Below are 17,754 nucleotides of genomic sequence, written 5' to 3'. Positions count from 1 at the left end.
TTAGAATAAGAATTGTTTTCTACTGACAAAATGGCATTTAATTAAAAAAAAAAAAAAGGAATAATTATTGCTTTCCTTCTGCAAAGTCTTGGCTTCACACAAACTCTAACAAGTAGACTCTTCTAACTACAAAAGGATGAGAGCTGAATTGTTTCCGGACAACTTTTGCTGTCCCATTTTTTCAAATCAAGTTTTGGGTGAGGGAATTTGCAGCATCAGTTGTGATATAACAATGAACTAAATTGACTGCATTAAAATTTAGAAAGGAGTAGGGTAAGATATAACCAGCAGAGGCTTATAAAACATGATACCACTGATATCAAGATAAAATCACACTGCCATATTTCATATTTTATTCAACTTTAATATGGTTTCCATTATTAACTTTTAAAAACAAAATGATTTCCAGTTTAGAAAACAATGCACTGACCACATAATTCCTTTTTCATTTTATACAGTTATACAAATATTCTAAATACACATTTTGTGTTCAAGATGATGGCAAATAAGATTAACTGTACAGTACGTAAGGAAAGAAAATATTTTAAGCATATTTAGAAGCAATAGAAATGTCTATACAAAACAAGCAAAAATGGAATAAAATTTTTTATTTTTAAAGTATTGCAACAGGCCCACAGGTTTGTAACAAAAATGTCTTTGCACAGTTCCTCACAATGCCCCAGGAATAGCTAAAGCAAGACAGCGGTTTTAGAAAATAACATTTCAAAATGCTACACATGGTACTATTGTTTGCACAGTTTGATCAAAATAACAACTCTACTCTGAGTCAAGCAAAACCTAGAGGAAATATACCTAACAACTTGAAAATCATTTGTATAAAATTCATTGCACATTTTACTCAGTTGTTTGAAAAGTAAAAAAGTGTATTTACAAAATATTTCGCAGTCAAAATTATAAAGTGAATGAGTATCTCTAAGTAACACGTCTTGATACAGACAGTTCAAGGAAAACACACGAATGGTTTTTTTTGTTTTTTGTTTTTTTTGTTTTTTGTTTTGTTTTGTTTTGTTTTAAAGAGGTTTTCAGTGCTCCTTCCACAGGGAAGTAAGGATCATCTACTCAAATGGATTTACAAGATGTTACACAAACTGGAGCAAATTCAACACATACGTTATAAAAGGATGAAGAAGAATTTGTACATTGTAAGAAGTGAGCTATTCAGAGATCAACAAGTACGATTTTTAATTCAGTTAGCATAAAAGCCTTCATAGTCTTCAGATAATAGACAGTGAACGTACTTGACTCGATGAAAGTGGAGAAAGCACCATGCACAACAGTTTAGTGGTAAACACTGAAAAAAAAAATAGCACCTGGAATTCTGTGACATTGACAGTTTAAAACTGATCTAGTAATTGCCGGAGATATGGTGCCTTGGATAATTCTCTATTTACTCGGGAGAGTTTGAAAAGTACTGGGCAGTTCAGAGAAACACACGGGACATGCCGGTCAAAGCACCCTGTGCAGTTCTTGCAGATCTGAAAGCATAAGCGGGATACGTAAAACAGTAGGAAAGTCCTGTGTGTATGTGTTAACTGCAAACTCGCACAATCCCTCCTCTCTGACCCACCATAGCTTACTGGCAGACATATGAGACACAACACACTTCAGAAAGTTTCATTAATTCTCATCTCTGAAGCCCAACTACCCTGATGGATATTACAGGTTACCCTTGAACATGGATCTGAAATGCACAGGTCCACTTGTATATGGATTTTTTTTTTTTCAGTAAATTCACAGTACACTACGATAAATGTTACAAAATTCTTAAAGGAAGCTAGAGAAAAAATAAGTTTTTCTCTAACTTAAGGATTGTTTTCTCTAGCTTACTTTAAAGATGCAGTATATAACCCATGTAACATACAAAGTAAGTATTAATCAAGTGTTACCAACAAGGCTTCCCCTCAACAGCAGACTATTAGTAATTTAAGTTTTTGGACAGTCAAAATTCCTATGTGGATTTTTGACGGGGGGCGGGGGGGGTAGTTATCCCACCCCTATGTTGTTCAAGGGTCAATAGTATATTAAGATCCACAAATAAGCTACCCATTTACCATGAAAGACTATCTTAAATGAGCTATAAACACTTTTTTTCAAATTATTCAGATTTATCTTTTTAGATGCTAATAATAAGCGATCCATTTTCTCATTCCAGAAGAGAAAATGTCAGTATGGGAAAAAAAAATCCAAAGATATGAATTAGAAAGCTGGATCAGTGGATCAGTAGTTCTCATACATGAGAACTACTGTACATGAACTTGCTATACATGAGCTTAAAAGTGTACTAACACCCGAGCCCCATCCCAGACCAACGAACCAGAATCCTCAGGCCTAAGAGCCTACGGATGTGTATACTTTTTAGGGCCCCCAGGTGATCTGGATGTTGAATAAGATTTGGTCTAAAGAAAAATAATTAATAAGGTAATTTTTAGCAGTGGAGAAGCATGATAATGTCTTAATGATCAGATATTAAACAAAGTCTCAGGTCACACATAGGTTAAAAAGATTCTAAAACATGAAAAACATCAAAAAATTAAAAAGGATATTAAATGTGGACCCAAGGGTCCAGCAAGGACAGGCTGGGGTTTTATGTGAATAGTGTATCCAATAGTGTGTTTCAAAACGGATGCAAACAGCTGCCTCTACTCCAGATGATCTTAGAGAGAAATCAAACTGCTTTAGTAGTTCTCTGATCTGTATCTCAAAGAGCTTCTCTTTTTGAGATGTCTCAACATTTTTGTTCTTTGCCCCAAGATCTACCAGTCACCCGAAGGGCATGTTCTGAGCACACTGCTTACTGCGTCCAGTCCTACGATACCATCCAAGCGAACTCCCGAGAAACTGTGCACTGACCGAGTGTGCTCTCCGAGGACTAAGGATGCTGCTCTACTAGGACACCTTTCCCTAGGAGTCTCTGCCAGGAGGCTCCCATCTCTTCCCAAATATAGAGCTTCTGTGCTACAACTGAGTGTCAGCTGCTGGGCAAACAGATCCGTTTTTATGCACTCTCTGTGCCTCATAAATAAGCCAGGATGGAATTACTTGCTGCTTTAAATCTAACTCAATTTTTCGTTTCAAGATCCATTACTGGTGATTTAAACCCTGAAACACTGTAGCTTAATTCAGCTTATGTTTTAAAACCTGAAACACTACAACCTGGATATTTACTTTTTAGCTCATGAGGCAGACATTAAAAAAAAGAAAAAGGGGTCTGCTGTAGTCTTTCTTTTTGCTAGCCTTTGAAAAATTTTGAAGACATAAGAAAGCTAATCAGATGCTTATTTCATTCATTTTCACTCTTTCATGTTTATTATTAGAAGTGTTGAAGGCGATGAATTTTTCTCTGAGATCTGCTATGGCTGTCTAGAATCTGATGTGTGTGTTTAAGAGAGTTAAAGTTTCCAAGTGTAATGATCATTTTGTTTTCTGAGTTTAAAATGAATTACTAGCATTATAGCATTGCATGGATAAAATGTCTGTAGTACTTCCAACTTTTGGAAGTTTATTAAGGCTCTCTCTCTCTCTTTTATAATTTTATTTATTTGAGAGAGAGACGGGAAGAGAGGAGCAGCAGACTCCCTGATGAGCAGGGAACCCCATATCATGACCCTGGGATCATGACCTGCGCTGAAGGCAGATGCTTAACCGACTGAGCCACAAAGGCGCTCCTTATTAAAAGCTTTCTTTACAGACTAAGATCGGGTCAGTTTTTTAACATTCTGTAATGCTTGAAAAAAGGTGTATCCTAGAGCACCGGCTTTCAGAGTTTGATATATAGTCATAAGGTCTACCTCATGTTGTTTACATCTTCTGTAACTACTTTTTGATCACTTGATTGTTCTTGGGCTGAGAAGCATGTGAAAATCTATGACTATATTTCTATTTCTTATTGTATCTCCTATAATTTCTGCTTTATGAAAATTTCTACAGACTACTTAGTATACAGGAAACACATTTTAATTCTTAAAAAAAGCTTTCAAGTTTAAAATATCTTAAAAGATCATGAGTCATCCTTATTTATAAAACATCCCTTCTTTTATGTATTTCTATATGAAATGAGACCTAATACTGACCGAGGGATCTAGTAAAATCGATGGCACCAACTAGTGTGGTGTAGGTCACTGAGGGCAGAAGCTAGGAAGGTCCGGAGAAGAGACCTACACAGCCTTCGCCTTCGCTGGAACTCCCGCGGTCCTGCTCACATGTGCACCTTGTAACAGAAGCCAACGAGAGAATGTGCTGTGGGGGTTGGCTGCTGTCACCTGGGGGGCAGCCCATAAAACAGAAGCTGGGAGCACGCAGTGACTTCAGTGGCTGCACGGACGAGAGCCCTAACATGAACACAGAAGTGGCTGGTATTCGCTCCCATGACATACCCTGTTTCCCCTGTGCATTCAGCAAGAAGCTGTTCGTTTGTTCCGATTCTTACTGCCACCATGGGCGGGACTCTGCTCAGGCACAGCTGACGCAGCAGTACGAGAACGGACCGCCTCGACCCTCCCTGGGCTCCCCAGCTTTCCAGCGGGGGAGGACACACACACACAGGCACAGCGAGGCAGAAGCGCTTATGGCACGAGCCCACTGCAGGGAAGGCTTCACCGGGTCTAGGGGTTTAAGCTGATTCCTTGTAGATGATGATTAATGGAGGTAGAGGAAAGCACTCCAGACAGAAGGAATAGGACTTTAAAGGCCAGAACCCGGGAGAATTTCTGAATTTCAAGTGCGTTCATGGACCTAAAAGTTCAGTACGCATGGAGGGTGGAGTGTAACGGAGCGGGCTAAGCGATGCGGACAGAGGTACCAGCGAGGTGCCAGAACGGAGACAGACTTGTAAAGCACACCTACGGAGTTCGAATTTTTTTTTTTTTAAAGATTTTATTTATTTATTTGACAGACAGAGATCACAAGTAGGCAGAGAGGCAGGCAGAGAGAGAGAGGGAAGCAGGCTCCCCACTGAGCAGAGAGCCCGATGCGGGGCTCGATCCCTGGACCATGGGATCATGACCCGAGCCGAAGGCAGAGGCTTAAACCCACTGAGCCACCCAGGCGCCCCATGGAGTTCGAATTTATCAGAGAGAAAGAGCACCAGACTGGTCCTTTTAAAATATAATTCTAGCTAGCGTTTAGAATGGAGTCAGGGGCGGTGGGTGACTCAGTCGATGAAGCCTCCAGCTCCTGATTTTGGCTCAGGTCCCGATCTCAGTGTCGTGAGAGGGAGCCCACTGTCAGGCTCGATGCCCAGCAGGGGGTCTGCTCCTCTCCTTCACCCTCTGCCCTTGCCCCGCACCCCGCTCACACATGTGTACGCTCGCTCTCAAAAAAAAGAAAATCTTTAAAAAAAAAAAAAAAAAGAATGAGACAATGGCAGGTGGCTGTTGCAGGAGATTAGGGGAGAGAGAATGGATGGTGACAGAAGGGAAGGAGAAAAGTGAGGGTATTTAGGAACTACTTAAGGGGGTGGAAGGGAGAGGGAAAAATCAACTTATTTCTGCAAGCTAGGCTTCTGTGGCGCATCAAAATAACCATCCCTTCACGATTCTACCAGCCTTAATGAGATCTGCTTAATGGATTCTGGATGACTGGCTGTTCTCTCGAAAACTTAAGAATTTCCTGCCAATACTAACTGTAGCGGTTAGAATGGTGCAGAGCAAACAGTCTGTGCTTTATCAACCCTTAATCATCTTCAGAAAATATTCAAATTCTTAAGAGCGTTCTCTCCCTGGTCACCTTCGTGGCAGCTAAGTCTTACTGATTGTGGATGGATACTCTGTCTTGATTCAACAGCTTCTTTACCTTGAGGATAGGGTGCAGAGCCTGGCCTTCACATAGCACTTTGGATACTTTAGGACTGTGAGGATGATTGTAGAAGAGAAATTACAACATTAGAGCTAGATGGGGCCTGTAAAAGAGGCTGATACAACAGGCCGAAGGACAAAGCCAGTATTATGAAGTCCAGACTAGAACCCTGATGTCATTATTATCAGCATAATTCATTTCTCACTAACTCACACTAGCTCTCAATTATTTGGCTGGTTTTCAAACATTTCAATTACTTTATATATTGCTCTTCTAAGATGAGACAAAACAAACTCCACTCCAAAATTGTTTTCTCTAGCCTGAAAGCTAAAAGTGTAACATGAAATGTGATGGTATAAGATATAATCATTCCTTTAAGAAATATACTACTTTGTTTTTAAAAACATGCTAATTTTTCTTCAGATTTCATTTTCCAACTTCTTTCAAGAGATTTCTGTTGTTTATTTCTGCTAAAATTCCCATATTTGAAAAATCATCTCTGCATTTTATGCCTGTATCCCAGCCAGCTGCTTATTAGCAGTGTAACACAGGGCAAATTACTTAACCCCTCTGTGACAGCTGACTCATTTGTAAGAGTTTTCTTGCACAGATTAAGACCCAGTCATGTTGGGGTGCCTGGGTGGCTCAGTGGGTTAAGCCTCTGCCTTCAGCTCAGGTCATGATTTCGGGGTCCTGGGATCGAGCCCCACATCGGGCTCTCTGCTCACCAGGGAGCCTGCTTCCTCCTCTCTCTGCCTGCCTCTCTGCCTACTTGTGAGCTCTGTGTCGAATAAATAAATAAAATCTTAAAAAAAAACCACCAAAACCCAGTCATGTTAACTATTTTCTATCTGGACTCTCAGAACTATGAGCCTTCCAAGTTTATTAGCAATTCTGTAGGACAACTAGATTTTTATGAGAATGGTATGTAGCTATGGTAGAGAAATTGTTACTTCCTTTAAAAAAAAAATACTAATCATAAAAGAAATTGGGTAGAAGAACATTGTAGTTCTAGGTTTTAATAAACACAATACACTATTCCATAAAAACAAAAAGTTATGAAACAATCAACAAAACTAAAAGGCAACCTATGAAATGGAAGAAGATATTTGCAAATGACATATCTGATAAAGGGTTAATATCCAAAACAATCCATCTTTAAATAATTTAGTTCAATTATGGGATTTTTGATATTTTAAAGTTTATGAACTTAGAATCTTTAGTTTGCTTTTCACCCAGTTTCATATCTCAAACTCTATTTCAAGTATTGATGACATTTCCCTAAAGAATCAGGTTGCCTGGGATTCTGGGTTTATCTAACAAGGTCATACCTTTACGAGCTGCTCCTGTTTACGTTCCAGCTCTCGAATTTCTTGGTTGAGGATGACCGCGACGTGCTGAGGCTGGCTCCGACATTTACCGCAGATGCCATGCTGAGTCAGGTCGTCACACACAGGACAATGTAAAGTAGTAAAATATTGTGAAATAGTGCCTTTTCGCCCTTCAGGCTCGCTTCGAGATGAGCTGGTGGCTTTCTGGATCTATAAAAACATCAATTCAGGAATCAGTCTCAGGGAGGTGGGCTGAGAGGGGAGTGAAGTGGGTGATGCGGATTACCGAGGACCCTTTTGTACATCACGGTGAGCACCGAGTAACGGACAGAAGTGCTTAGTCACTGCACCGTGCACCTGAAACTAAAGGAACAGTACATTAACCAGACTGGAGTGAAAATAATAAAACTTAAGAAGAAAGTCTGATCCAGCTTCATAGCAGAGCTGCTACTGTTATGCTAATTATAGATTCACGAAGGCATTACTTCATTGATCCAACAAATAATAGTTACTATACGTCAGGTCCTGTCCTACATAACGGGGATACAGAAATGAACAAAATCCTTCCTTTCACAAAACTTAAATGTTAGTATCATCTGTGTATGTACTTGTTTAGGGGAAGAAAATGGGTCTCTGTCACTCAGTGTTTTGGCTGAGATACACAGTGTGAGATCATACAGGCCACTGGAGATCAGAGAGGACAGTGGAAGAAATCCAGGTTGAGAGTGGATACTGTTTCAGGCCGTGCAAGTGGGCCAGGGAAACAAGGCAAGTTAGAAGGTTAAAAATAACTTGTTAGGCAGTAGGGTACAAAATTCAAGCAAGAGTAAACCTGGAACATTCCTGAAATTAGATATGTGTCACCTAAGCATTCTTCATTGGAAGGTAATACTGGTTTCAGAGATCGGTCTTCTGGTACTCTTTGGACACGGAAGTAACATTTTCATGTGGTTATTATACCCTTGGTCTCCTCCTGGTATCTTTTAATTACTATGCATCGAAGTTATTATTAGATCAAACTCTTAAAATCTGCCATTGATTTAGCATTTTTGCTGAGGAAACGAAAAGTCGTCAGAGCCTTCTGGTGCAGAGCTAGGACCCAGAAGACAGATGGCGGCCCGTGTACCTTCCACCTTCGTTTCCAAGCTCATTCTTTCCCCGAGGCCATACATGCTTGCTGAGAAATTAAAAGTAATTTGAGGATCAACTTTCACTAGTTTGCCTAAACAGCACAAGTCTTTCGCAGTCTGAGACAACAGCAGATGACTGAGCAGATCCAGTTCTCAACAGTAGATAAAAGCCCTCTCCAAGACTCGTGTCTCCCAGACAATTATCCAATCGCAGACTGCTCCTCCAGGCTGCTAGGGAGTTAACTGAGAGTTCAAGCAAAATTCCTTTGGCCCATATTCCAAGTTTCAGGTTTTACTTTAGTAAACGTTATTTCATTAGTCTGATTTCTTCAAGCACTATGTCGAGATACGACATACTACATACACTGCTTAAGCACCCATTCTGAAGGAATTTTTGCTCTCCTTCATTTACTTTTTATGAGCTGGTTTATTATGAAAATTTATCTGAAATAGCTGCAGAATTTATTTTACTCTTCTATAATTTGACCTATGTGACAGGAGCCGGGAAGGTGTTTGTAGAAAACTTAATTTCTTTTAGGAAACCAGAAGACGGTGGAGCCTTTGCCAGTTTAGGATAACAGAGCATCTGGGTTGCCTCTCATAGCACATAAAGAAACTCTTTAGTTCTACTGGAAACTGCAAGTGAATTCTCCCTACAGTCATAGCATAGGGGTACTAGTTGGTACAAGGCTTACCCTTGGTAACTCATGATACCAGCTGAAGACATCAATACCAATGAGTGAGAAGATTCTTGCCAGGGGCGGCAGGATTTGCTTGGTGATATAGTAAGTGGCATTCAGTCTCAGGGTCGGGTCTTGCAGCACTTCCACCGGGCGCCTCACCAGCTGGATAAGTGGCACTCCGGGGGCTCCACAGATGATCACGTAGGGCACTCGCTCTCCAACTCGAGGCTCAGAGCGCCGATCGTAAGTAAGCATTTTCCTATTTAAATCCAGATAGATATTCACTCAAAAACTGTTATGGAAGGCATCTTACTGGAAAATTAAGTGATAATTAAACAATTATGAAACCATGAGAGTACAAGGGGTACCTTTATGTTAGAGTCACAACTTTTTTTTTTTTTTTTTTACAGATTTTTAAATTTATTCAGGGTAGGGGGGGAGAGGGAGAGAGAGAGAGAGAGAGTGAGAGAGCACGTGCATGAGCAGAGGGGACGAGGCACAGGGAGAAGCTGACTCCCAGCTGAGCCAAGATCCTGACATGGGGCTCAATTACAGGACCTGGAGATCACAACCTGAGCTGAAAGCAGATACCCAGCCATCTGAGCCACCCAGGTGCCCAGAGTTACATTTTTTTGTGAGCTAGATACACTTGACTTAATGAACACCAAGCAGATATAAGTTTAAAAACTTACTCTGTATGTGCACTCAGGTGGGGCTCAGTCAGTTAAGCATCTGCTTTCAGATCAGGTCATGACCTCAGGCTCCTGGGATCAAGCCCCACTTTGGGCTCCCTGCTCAGTGGGAAACCTGCTTCTCCCTCTCCCTCTGCCCTTCCTCACCCCACCGCTTGTGCTCTCCCTTCCTCAAATAAATAAATGAAATCTTTAAAAAAAAGATTAAAAAAGACTTAAATAAAATAGATTTAAATCTTTTAATTTCTTATTTAACTTTTTATTTTATTTAAATCTTTAATTTTAATTTTTATTAATTTAAATAAAAGATATTTTTAAAAAGTTTTTTTTTTTTTAAAACAACAACTTACATTGTAAATCATTGCTACCTGAAAAACAACATGAGTTGCCAGATACCAACTAGCTTAAAATGATTTCTATCTCTGAAGAATAAGAACTATCATAAATCTAACAGTGAAAGAGAAGAGAAAATTTAGCTGGTTAGATGATCGGATTTTAGGATGATACCATTTAAGTGCTCTGGTAGACTCATACTAAGGACTACCTAGTGATTCTGAGGTGGAAAAACAATTCATGATCTGTACCAGATTAATTTCACTGAATGTAGTTTCTCAAGGGAAGCCCAAAAGAGGAATTCCTTCTTCCTCTTCAGAGTTTACACAGTACGGGAGAGCGTCTATTTACCTTTAGTGAGGCTTTGTCTGGGCAGGTGAAGAAACTTTGTGCCTGTGGACTAGCTGTCTTTTCATCGATTCCAAACCATTCGGAATCCCAGGACTACACTTGCTAGGTACTGAGAGTGCTACTGTGGTGTGCATCATTACCTTGTAAGTTCAAGGGCTGGCACACAAGCTCCAGGTTTATAGGAGAAACTTCCTCTGTATTCCTTGGCAAAGATAAAATCTTGGATGCTGGCTGTTCCTTCCAGAAGCTTCATACATTGTCGCTGAACATACTGTTTAATTAAACTTATATCTCTTGTTTCAAATAGCAGCTTTAGAGAACGCTCAAGTATCTTAAAAAAAAAAAAAAAAGGATATGCTTATAAAAATATCCCCTAGTACACTTCATCATTGTTGTATTTTCAACTATGTAACTACTGAGTAATTTGCTATCTACCTAAACAATCTGCTATTCACAGTAACTGGATAATAAAAATTATTTAAAATTGGAAAATATTTTGGAGATCTTATATAGCTTGCTATTTCTAAAAAGTATCACGTAGTTTGAGGAAAATCATATCAAAATAACATGCAAATAAAACATTTGCTATGTAATGAGTAACATGAAATACTTAAGCACAAGAAGCCAGGCGTAATTTCATGTATTGTTTTTTTATTTGCCTGTTACAGACTCAGGTGGACCGACAGAAGTTTAAGTGTCATATCACCAAGCAGCGAAATCAAAATCAGTCTTTTGCTGTTTCATAGTGTCAAGAAATATATATTGATTGTGAAGGAATTCTCTATGTTGGGAGTATTTCTGACATGCAGTGGATTTATGTAGCAGACTGAATTTAAATTAGTTCTAGGTTAAAGTTCTGTATCTTATTATGAATACTGGAACCAACACATATTCACTCAGTTTGCTAATTTGGCTTAAGTATGATTCTACCCTTAGAGAAAGAAGGCACTGGATGAGATCTCTTCAGAAACGAGTAGTAAACATCTCAAATGATGTAACATTCTATATATACAGCATAATATACTGACATTGACAATTATGTATTATCCTTTTTATGCTCTTATAAAAATCAGTGTGTAGAGTACTGTTCCATTTATACCACTTATTTTTGGTTTGTTATATAAGGAGTCTGGGTAAAGAAGTCAGTAAAGTGAGTCAGTAAAGAAAACGTATAAAATACTATTGGTTACAATTACTGTGGTTGAGAAATTCAGGTAATTTATGGTACCACTGTTCAGAAATCTAACTTGTATTTAATCATTCAAGTAAATAAAATTTCGGTTGATCTACAATGGATTAGTTATAAAATTATTTTCTTGCTAGTTTCTTTATCCTGCTCCCTAGGTTTTCGGCGTTGTCATGATAACATTATCATCTCTAGGTGATAGGAAGGAAATTCTTATCAAGTTCATGTGTTGTTTTTTAGCCGTTGTGATAAAAGACAGTTGTGGGAAGGAGTCAGAAACTAAGGACTAAAATCAAATTAAGTTGTTTTCATTAGAAATGAAATTCTCAAAAATCATATAGTTCCTCCACTAATAGTTACACACAGTCACAGAGGCTAGGAGGGCGACGGTGATGTGTGCTTAAGGATTTTCACCAGATTCTTTAGCGACTTACTTCTTAAAGATGAAAACAAGATAGGTAAAACCTACCTTAGAAACAGCAGGGCAGGAATCTCTTCTGACTGTTTCTATTCCTTTTGCATCAAATACCGGATCCTTTTGTTCCAGTGTTTCATACATGTAACCCACATACCTCTTTTTTGTTTGTAAGACACAGGGCAAATATACCTGTAATGGATTCACAAAATGCCTCTCAATAACAATTTTCCCCTACCACGAATATTTTATTTTTATGTCTTTTTCTGTCTTCAACTAAATATTAATTACACACACACAGAATCTAAATATGGTTTAGCACCAATTAAATTCATGATACAACATGCAGAGGGGAAAGCACACAAAATGAGTTGTTTTTACTTCCTTACCACTCAGCTCCTTTGTTTGCACTATCAAATTTTTGCCCCTACTGTAGCTGACACAGCTCTCTCAAAAGTCGTCAATCATATCATTTAAACAATTAAAAATTACTTTAACACCTACATATTTTAAAGTTTTAAGTACAAAATTAGAAGTTATAAGAGAATATACAATGAAAGGCCCTGGTCCTCCTGCCTCTACTTTCCCCGTCTTAGAGGCATCCTCTCTTATAGATTTCCTGTGTACCCTTAAGTATCCAGAGATACTTATACACATAATGGTAGCTTATCATATATATCATTCTGTACTTTGCTTATTTCATTTGATAATGTATCTTGGAGAGCATTCCATTCTAGTACAGAAAGCTCAGTTTATTTTATAGATACATAGTAGTCCATTATGGGAAGTTATCACAATTTATGTAACTAGTTACTTACTACTGTGGGTCAATTAGGATGTTTCCACCTTTTGTTATTACAAATTGTGTTCCAGTGAACAACCTTGCATGGATTAATCTATTGGATAAATTCCTAGATTAATGGTCATGGGCCCTCCACCTCCTTTTAATGCTACCAAATTGGTCCTTTCCTCTGTCCCCAAGCATTATCAATAATTGCACTAAATGTAAATGGTCTAAACAACCCAACTAAAAGGCAGAAGTAATCAGGTTGGATCTAACCAAAAAGTGAGATACAGCAATAAACTACTAAAAGTATACTTCAAATATAAGGACACAGAAAGGTTACAAATAAAAAAATGTAACAGGATACGCATGCTAACACTAATCAAAACAAAGCTAGAGTGGGTATATTAATATCAGAAAAAGTAGGCTTCAAGATAAGAAATATTATCAAAGATAAAAATATCAATTTGTCAGGAAGATACATAATCCTGAATGTGTATGTACCTAATAAGAAAACTTCAAAGTGTATGAAATAAAAACTGGCAGAACAAAAAGGAAGAAATAGGCAAAACCATGATTATACTTAGAAACTTCAGCACTTCTCTCTTAGAAATTGACAGAAAATCATTAGGAATATAGAAGGCTTCAACAATACCACTATTAACTTAAGTGCCATTTATAGGACATTCCCATAAGCAGAATACAGAAAGCTTTTAAGGTCACATGGGAATATTCATTAAGACCAACCATATGCTGGACCAAAGAACACATTTCAATAAACTTAAAAGCATTAAAATCATACACAGTGCATTCTTTGACCACAATGGAATTAAACTGGAAATAATAACAAAAAGATTTCTGGAATATCCTTAAATATTTGGTACTTAACGTAATTCTAAATGACAGTAGATAAATCATTGAAACAAATGAGTAATAATGAAAATACAAGATACCAAAATTTGAAGTTAAAGTAGTATTTAGAGGGAAATATATATCTTAAAATACTTACATTAAAAAATATTTAATATAAATGATTCAAACTTCTAAATTAAGAAGACAGGAAAAGATGGGGCGCCTGGGTGGCTCAGTGGATTGAGCCGCTGCCTTCGGCTCGGGTCATGATCTCAGGGTCCTGGGATCGAGCCCCGCATCGGGCTCTCTGCTCCGCAGGGAGCCTGCTTCCTCCTCTCTCTCTGCCTGCCTCTCTGCCTACCTCTCTGCCTACTTGTGATCTCTCTCTGTCAAATAAATAAACAAAAAAAAAAAAAAAAAAGAAGACAGGAAAAGAAAAGCAAACTAAACCCAAAGTAAGTATAGAGAAGGAAATAATAAAGCCTGGAAATTAAGGAAATGGTTCTTCAAAAAGTTCAGTAAATGGAGAAACCTCTAGCTAGATGATCAAGGCAAAATAAATGAATAAATAAATAAGAAAAAAGAAAAAAAACAAATTATCTATATCAAGGAGGGATGTCACTAAAGGTCTTACAGAAATCAAAATCATAGGAAGTATAAATAATTCATGCCAATAAATATGACAACCTAGGAGAAATGGAAAAATTTCTTGACAACTGCAAGTTATCAAAACTGACATAAGAAAACCTGAATATTTCAATATATATATATTAAAGATGTTTAATTTGTAATTAAAAATCTATGACTTCCCTCCCTCTCTCTCCAATAAAATGTCAGGACCAGAGAGATTCACTGGTGAATTCCATCAACCACTTAAGGAAAAAGAACCATACTAATCTTATATACATGGGAACATTTCCAACTCGTTTTACGAAACTAGCCTTTTTTTTTTTTTTGGCCCAAATTCAATACAGGAAAAAACTACAGATCAATATTCATCATGAACATATACATCATAATCCTTAACTAGTGTTTAGTTTCTTTAAGAAGGTTTGCCTTTTAGGTCTGTGATCTATTTCAGGTAAATTTTCATGTCTGGTGTCATGCCGGATGGGTTGAGTGAGTGTCCACACGTATGTGTACTTCTAGGACAGCACTCATTCTCACTGTTTTCTAGCTGTTCTCCCTGTCTGTGTGCCAATTAGAATGCTCACTCTTCAGGGCAATACCATATCCTAATCTTTGAATCTCTTCTTGCACAATTCTTGCTCCGAAATACGTACTTTCACCCATTTCACACCTGTTCTCTTAAATCAACCACTTCTAACTCCTATCATTCCTTCTTTCTCAGGACCTCTTGAATTTTCTTTATTTGTTTTCCTTTCTTTATTTTCCCTAGTTCAGGCTATGCAGGTTGCACCCTATCTTGAGATTCCACTCTCCCAATCCATCTTGTATACCATCGTGAGGACAATCCTCCCCAAACACCTCTGATTATGTCATACTCTTGTTTAATAAACTTTTCTGAGTTACTTTAAACACTTTAGCTTGGCATTCAAGACACTCAGCAATCTGGTCTTAACTCTGTTTTCCAGACTTCTCTCCCTGTACTCTCTATTCCCATATTGTGCTTTTCTAACTCCATATTCTCCTACATACCATTTTCTTCTATGCAGAATGACTGCAGCCCCATGGCTGCCTATTGAAAATCTTACCATTTTCTGAGACATAGTGCAATACTACCTCCTACATGGGGTCTCCCCATCCAGCGCAGGAGGACATAATATCTCCTTTTATTTGTGCTCTTACGTGTTTAGGGAGACTGCTCTCATGAGACTTTCTGTAAGTTTAAAATAAAAGAATTCTAATCTTTCCTTTTAGGTATTGGCTCTTAGAGAGTCGGACTGTGGTCTTATGCTTCTTTGCATGCCACATCTCTCCTAGCTTAGTATCCTTTATATAGAAAGAACTAAATACATATTTTATATCTAAAGTTAAATGAAAATAGTCTAAGGTCCTTATGGCAGACTCTACTGTCCAAAGAAATAATATCTGCCATCCTACATGGTCTTAACAGCGTGACTCTGACATTGTTCCCATTAAGAGATGGGAGTCTATGTTCTCTCTTAAATCTAGACAGGCTATGATGCTGTGTGACTTTGAGACAAGGTCAAAAAAAGCAAAACAGCTTTTGTCTGTTTTTCTTTGGAATGTTCATCCTGGAACTTAGCCCCATCATGCTGTGAGGAAGAACACATAGTCTCAGGGAAAGACCAAGTGTAGGTGTTCCAGCTGACAGCCCCAGATGATGTTGCAAACAGCAGCCAGCATCAACCCCCAGACATTAGAGTGAACAAGCTAATTTCAGCCATTAGCTGTTGGTTGGATTACCTTCAGCTTTTAAATTTTCCCAGCTAAGGACCTAAGCATTGTGGAGCAGAGACATGCCATCTCTGCTGCACCCTTCCTGAATTCCTGACCCATAAAATCTGTAAGCATTATTAATAAAAAGGGTGATTGTTTGACACCATTAAGTTTGGAGGTGGTCTGTTACAAAGCAATAGTTAACTGGAACAATCTTTTTATTTCTTTACATAAAGACATTACTAAAAGTTTTTTGAGAAAATTACACAAAACTAAGGGAAAGTATTTTAAATTTAACACTCTGTAGACCCATATACTACTACTGATTCTGAAAATGTATTGTGCAAGTCCAAAATCTCTAGAAGGCATGTGAATTTTATACGTGATTACTAGTACTAATATATTCTCTTACCTTTTCAAACTTCAATTTCACTGGTTTAGGATTAGTAGCAGTTACAGCTTCAGCAATTTCCTGACCAATCTTAAAAGACTGCTCCTTAGTGGCTCCTTTCAGTAGCACAAACATACTAAGAGGATTAAAAAACGAGGAAGTCATTGTAATAAAAAAGTTTCATCAAGAGTAACTTTCCTGGCTAATACTCTAATACCAAAGAAACCCTCCCCCAACACACTCTTCCTTATTAAGTTGCTTCCTATCTAAACTTTCTTGTTTTGCCATACTTTCCCTGTATATCTTATTACAGATCTTTAAGACATTTAGTATTTCTAGTTTGGCTACACAGAGACCAGCTTAGCTGTCAGAGCTGCCAAGAAGGTCTTGGGTTATTCCTAGATAATAATGGCTTTATATGACACACAATTACATCAGTCCTAAAATAAGAGAAAATGTGATTATAAAGAAATGGAAAATTTACTTGTGATATGGGAGTAAACTTCCTAATGGCAGACTGTACTGTCCAAAGAAATAGTACCTGCCATCCTACATGGTCTTAACAGTGTGATTCTGACATTCTTCCCATTAAGAAATAGGAGTCTATGTTCTCTTAAAAGACAACTTAAAAAAGACACACATATATTTTGTAATATAAGTTTACAGAAGAAATGTTAGAAAACATAAAGGACAAAGAAGAAAACAGCCACCTAATCAGACCATTGAGAAAAAAAGGCACTACAAACCTTTCTGGGTATATCTGTAAATCTCTTCTCATCTGGGATCACAGATCATTATTGCTGGGTAACTTTTTCCTTTCATTTAGTTGTACATCTTAACATTTTACCACATTGTTCAGTTCTTTTATTTTTTAAAAAGTTTTTATTTATTGTTTATTTGACAGAGAGAGACACAGCGAGAACAAATTTCTATCAGTGAAAATTTCTGGGTAAATGGTATACCTAAAAATGTTTTTTGAAAGACACTGTCAGGGTGCCTGGTTGGCTCAGTTGTTAAGCATCTGCCTTCAACTCAGGCAGTTGATCCCAAGGTCCCGGGACTGAGCCCCACATCGGGCTCCCTGCTCGGCGGGAAGCCTGCTGTTCCCTCTCCCACTCCCCCTGATTGTGTTTCCTTTCTCACGGTGTGTCTCTCTGTCAAATAAATAAATACAATCTAAAAAAGAAAAAAAGATACTGTCCAATCTGAATTTTAGAAAGATATTTCTAATGTACAATTCCAGGAGCAGTTTATGAAGATCAAGAAGGAAGAATTTCTAATATAAATAAAAAACTGCAATACAAAAAACACTCAAAAAAATGTAACAAAAAAACCCCCAAAAGTATTGGGTATTTTTCTCCAACATAATACAGAATAGCACAATCTGTGATCAACAAAACTAATAGCTAATAAACATATTAAAATAAG

General features: G+C 37.9%; 1 protein-coding gene across 3 annotated transcripts in view; it reads right to left on the bottom strand.

The window, feature by feature from the left end:
• Positions 1-336: 336 nt before the first annotated feature.
• The window catches only part of REV3L (REV3 like, DNA directed polymerase zeta catalytic subunit), a 183,196-nt gene continuing 165,778 nt past the window's right edge, over positions 337-17,754 (bottom strand). For all 3 annotated transcript variants that reach the window (XM_046005094.1, XM_046005096.1, XM_046005097.1), the window contains exons 27-32: positions 16,348-16,462; positions 11,990-12,127; positions 10,475-10,665; positions 8,971-9,217; positions 7,146-7,355; positions 337-1,496 (exon numbers count right to left, since the gene is read on the bottom strand). In XM_046005094.1, the coding sequence (XP_045861050.1) occupies positions 1,356-1,496; positions 7,146-7,355; positions 8,971-9,217; positions 10,475-10,665; positions 11,990-12,127; positions 16,348-16,462 (1,042 nt within the window). In that variant the 3' untranslated portion in view covers positions 337-1,355. The remainder of the gene's footprint in view (positions 1,497-7,145; positions 7,356-8,970; positions 9,218-10,474; positions 10,666-11,989; positions 12,128-16,347; positions 16,463-17,754) is intronic.

The sequence above is a fragment of the Meles meles genome, chromosome 5 (assembly GCF_922984935.1).
Source record: "Meles meles chromosome 5, mMelMel3.1 paternal haplotype, whole genome shotgun sequence".
Taxonomy (NCBI): Eukaryota; Metazoa; Chordata; class Mammalia; order Carnivora; family Mustelidae; genus Meles; species Meles meles.
This window is presented reverse-complemented; position numbering and strand designations above follow the sequence as displayed.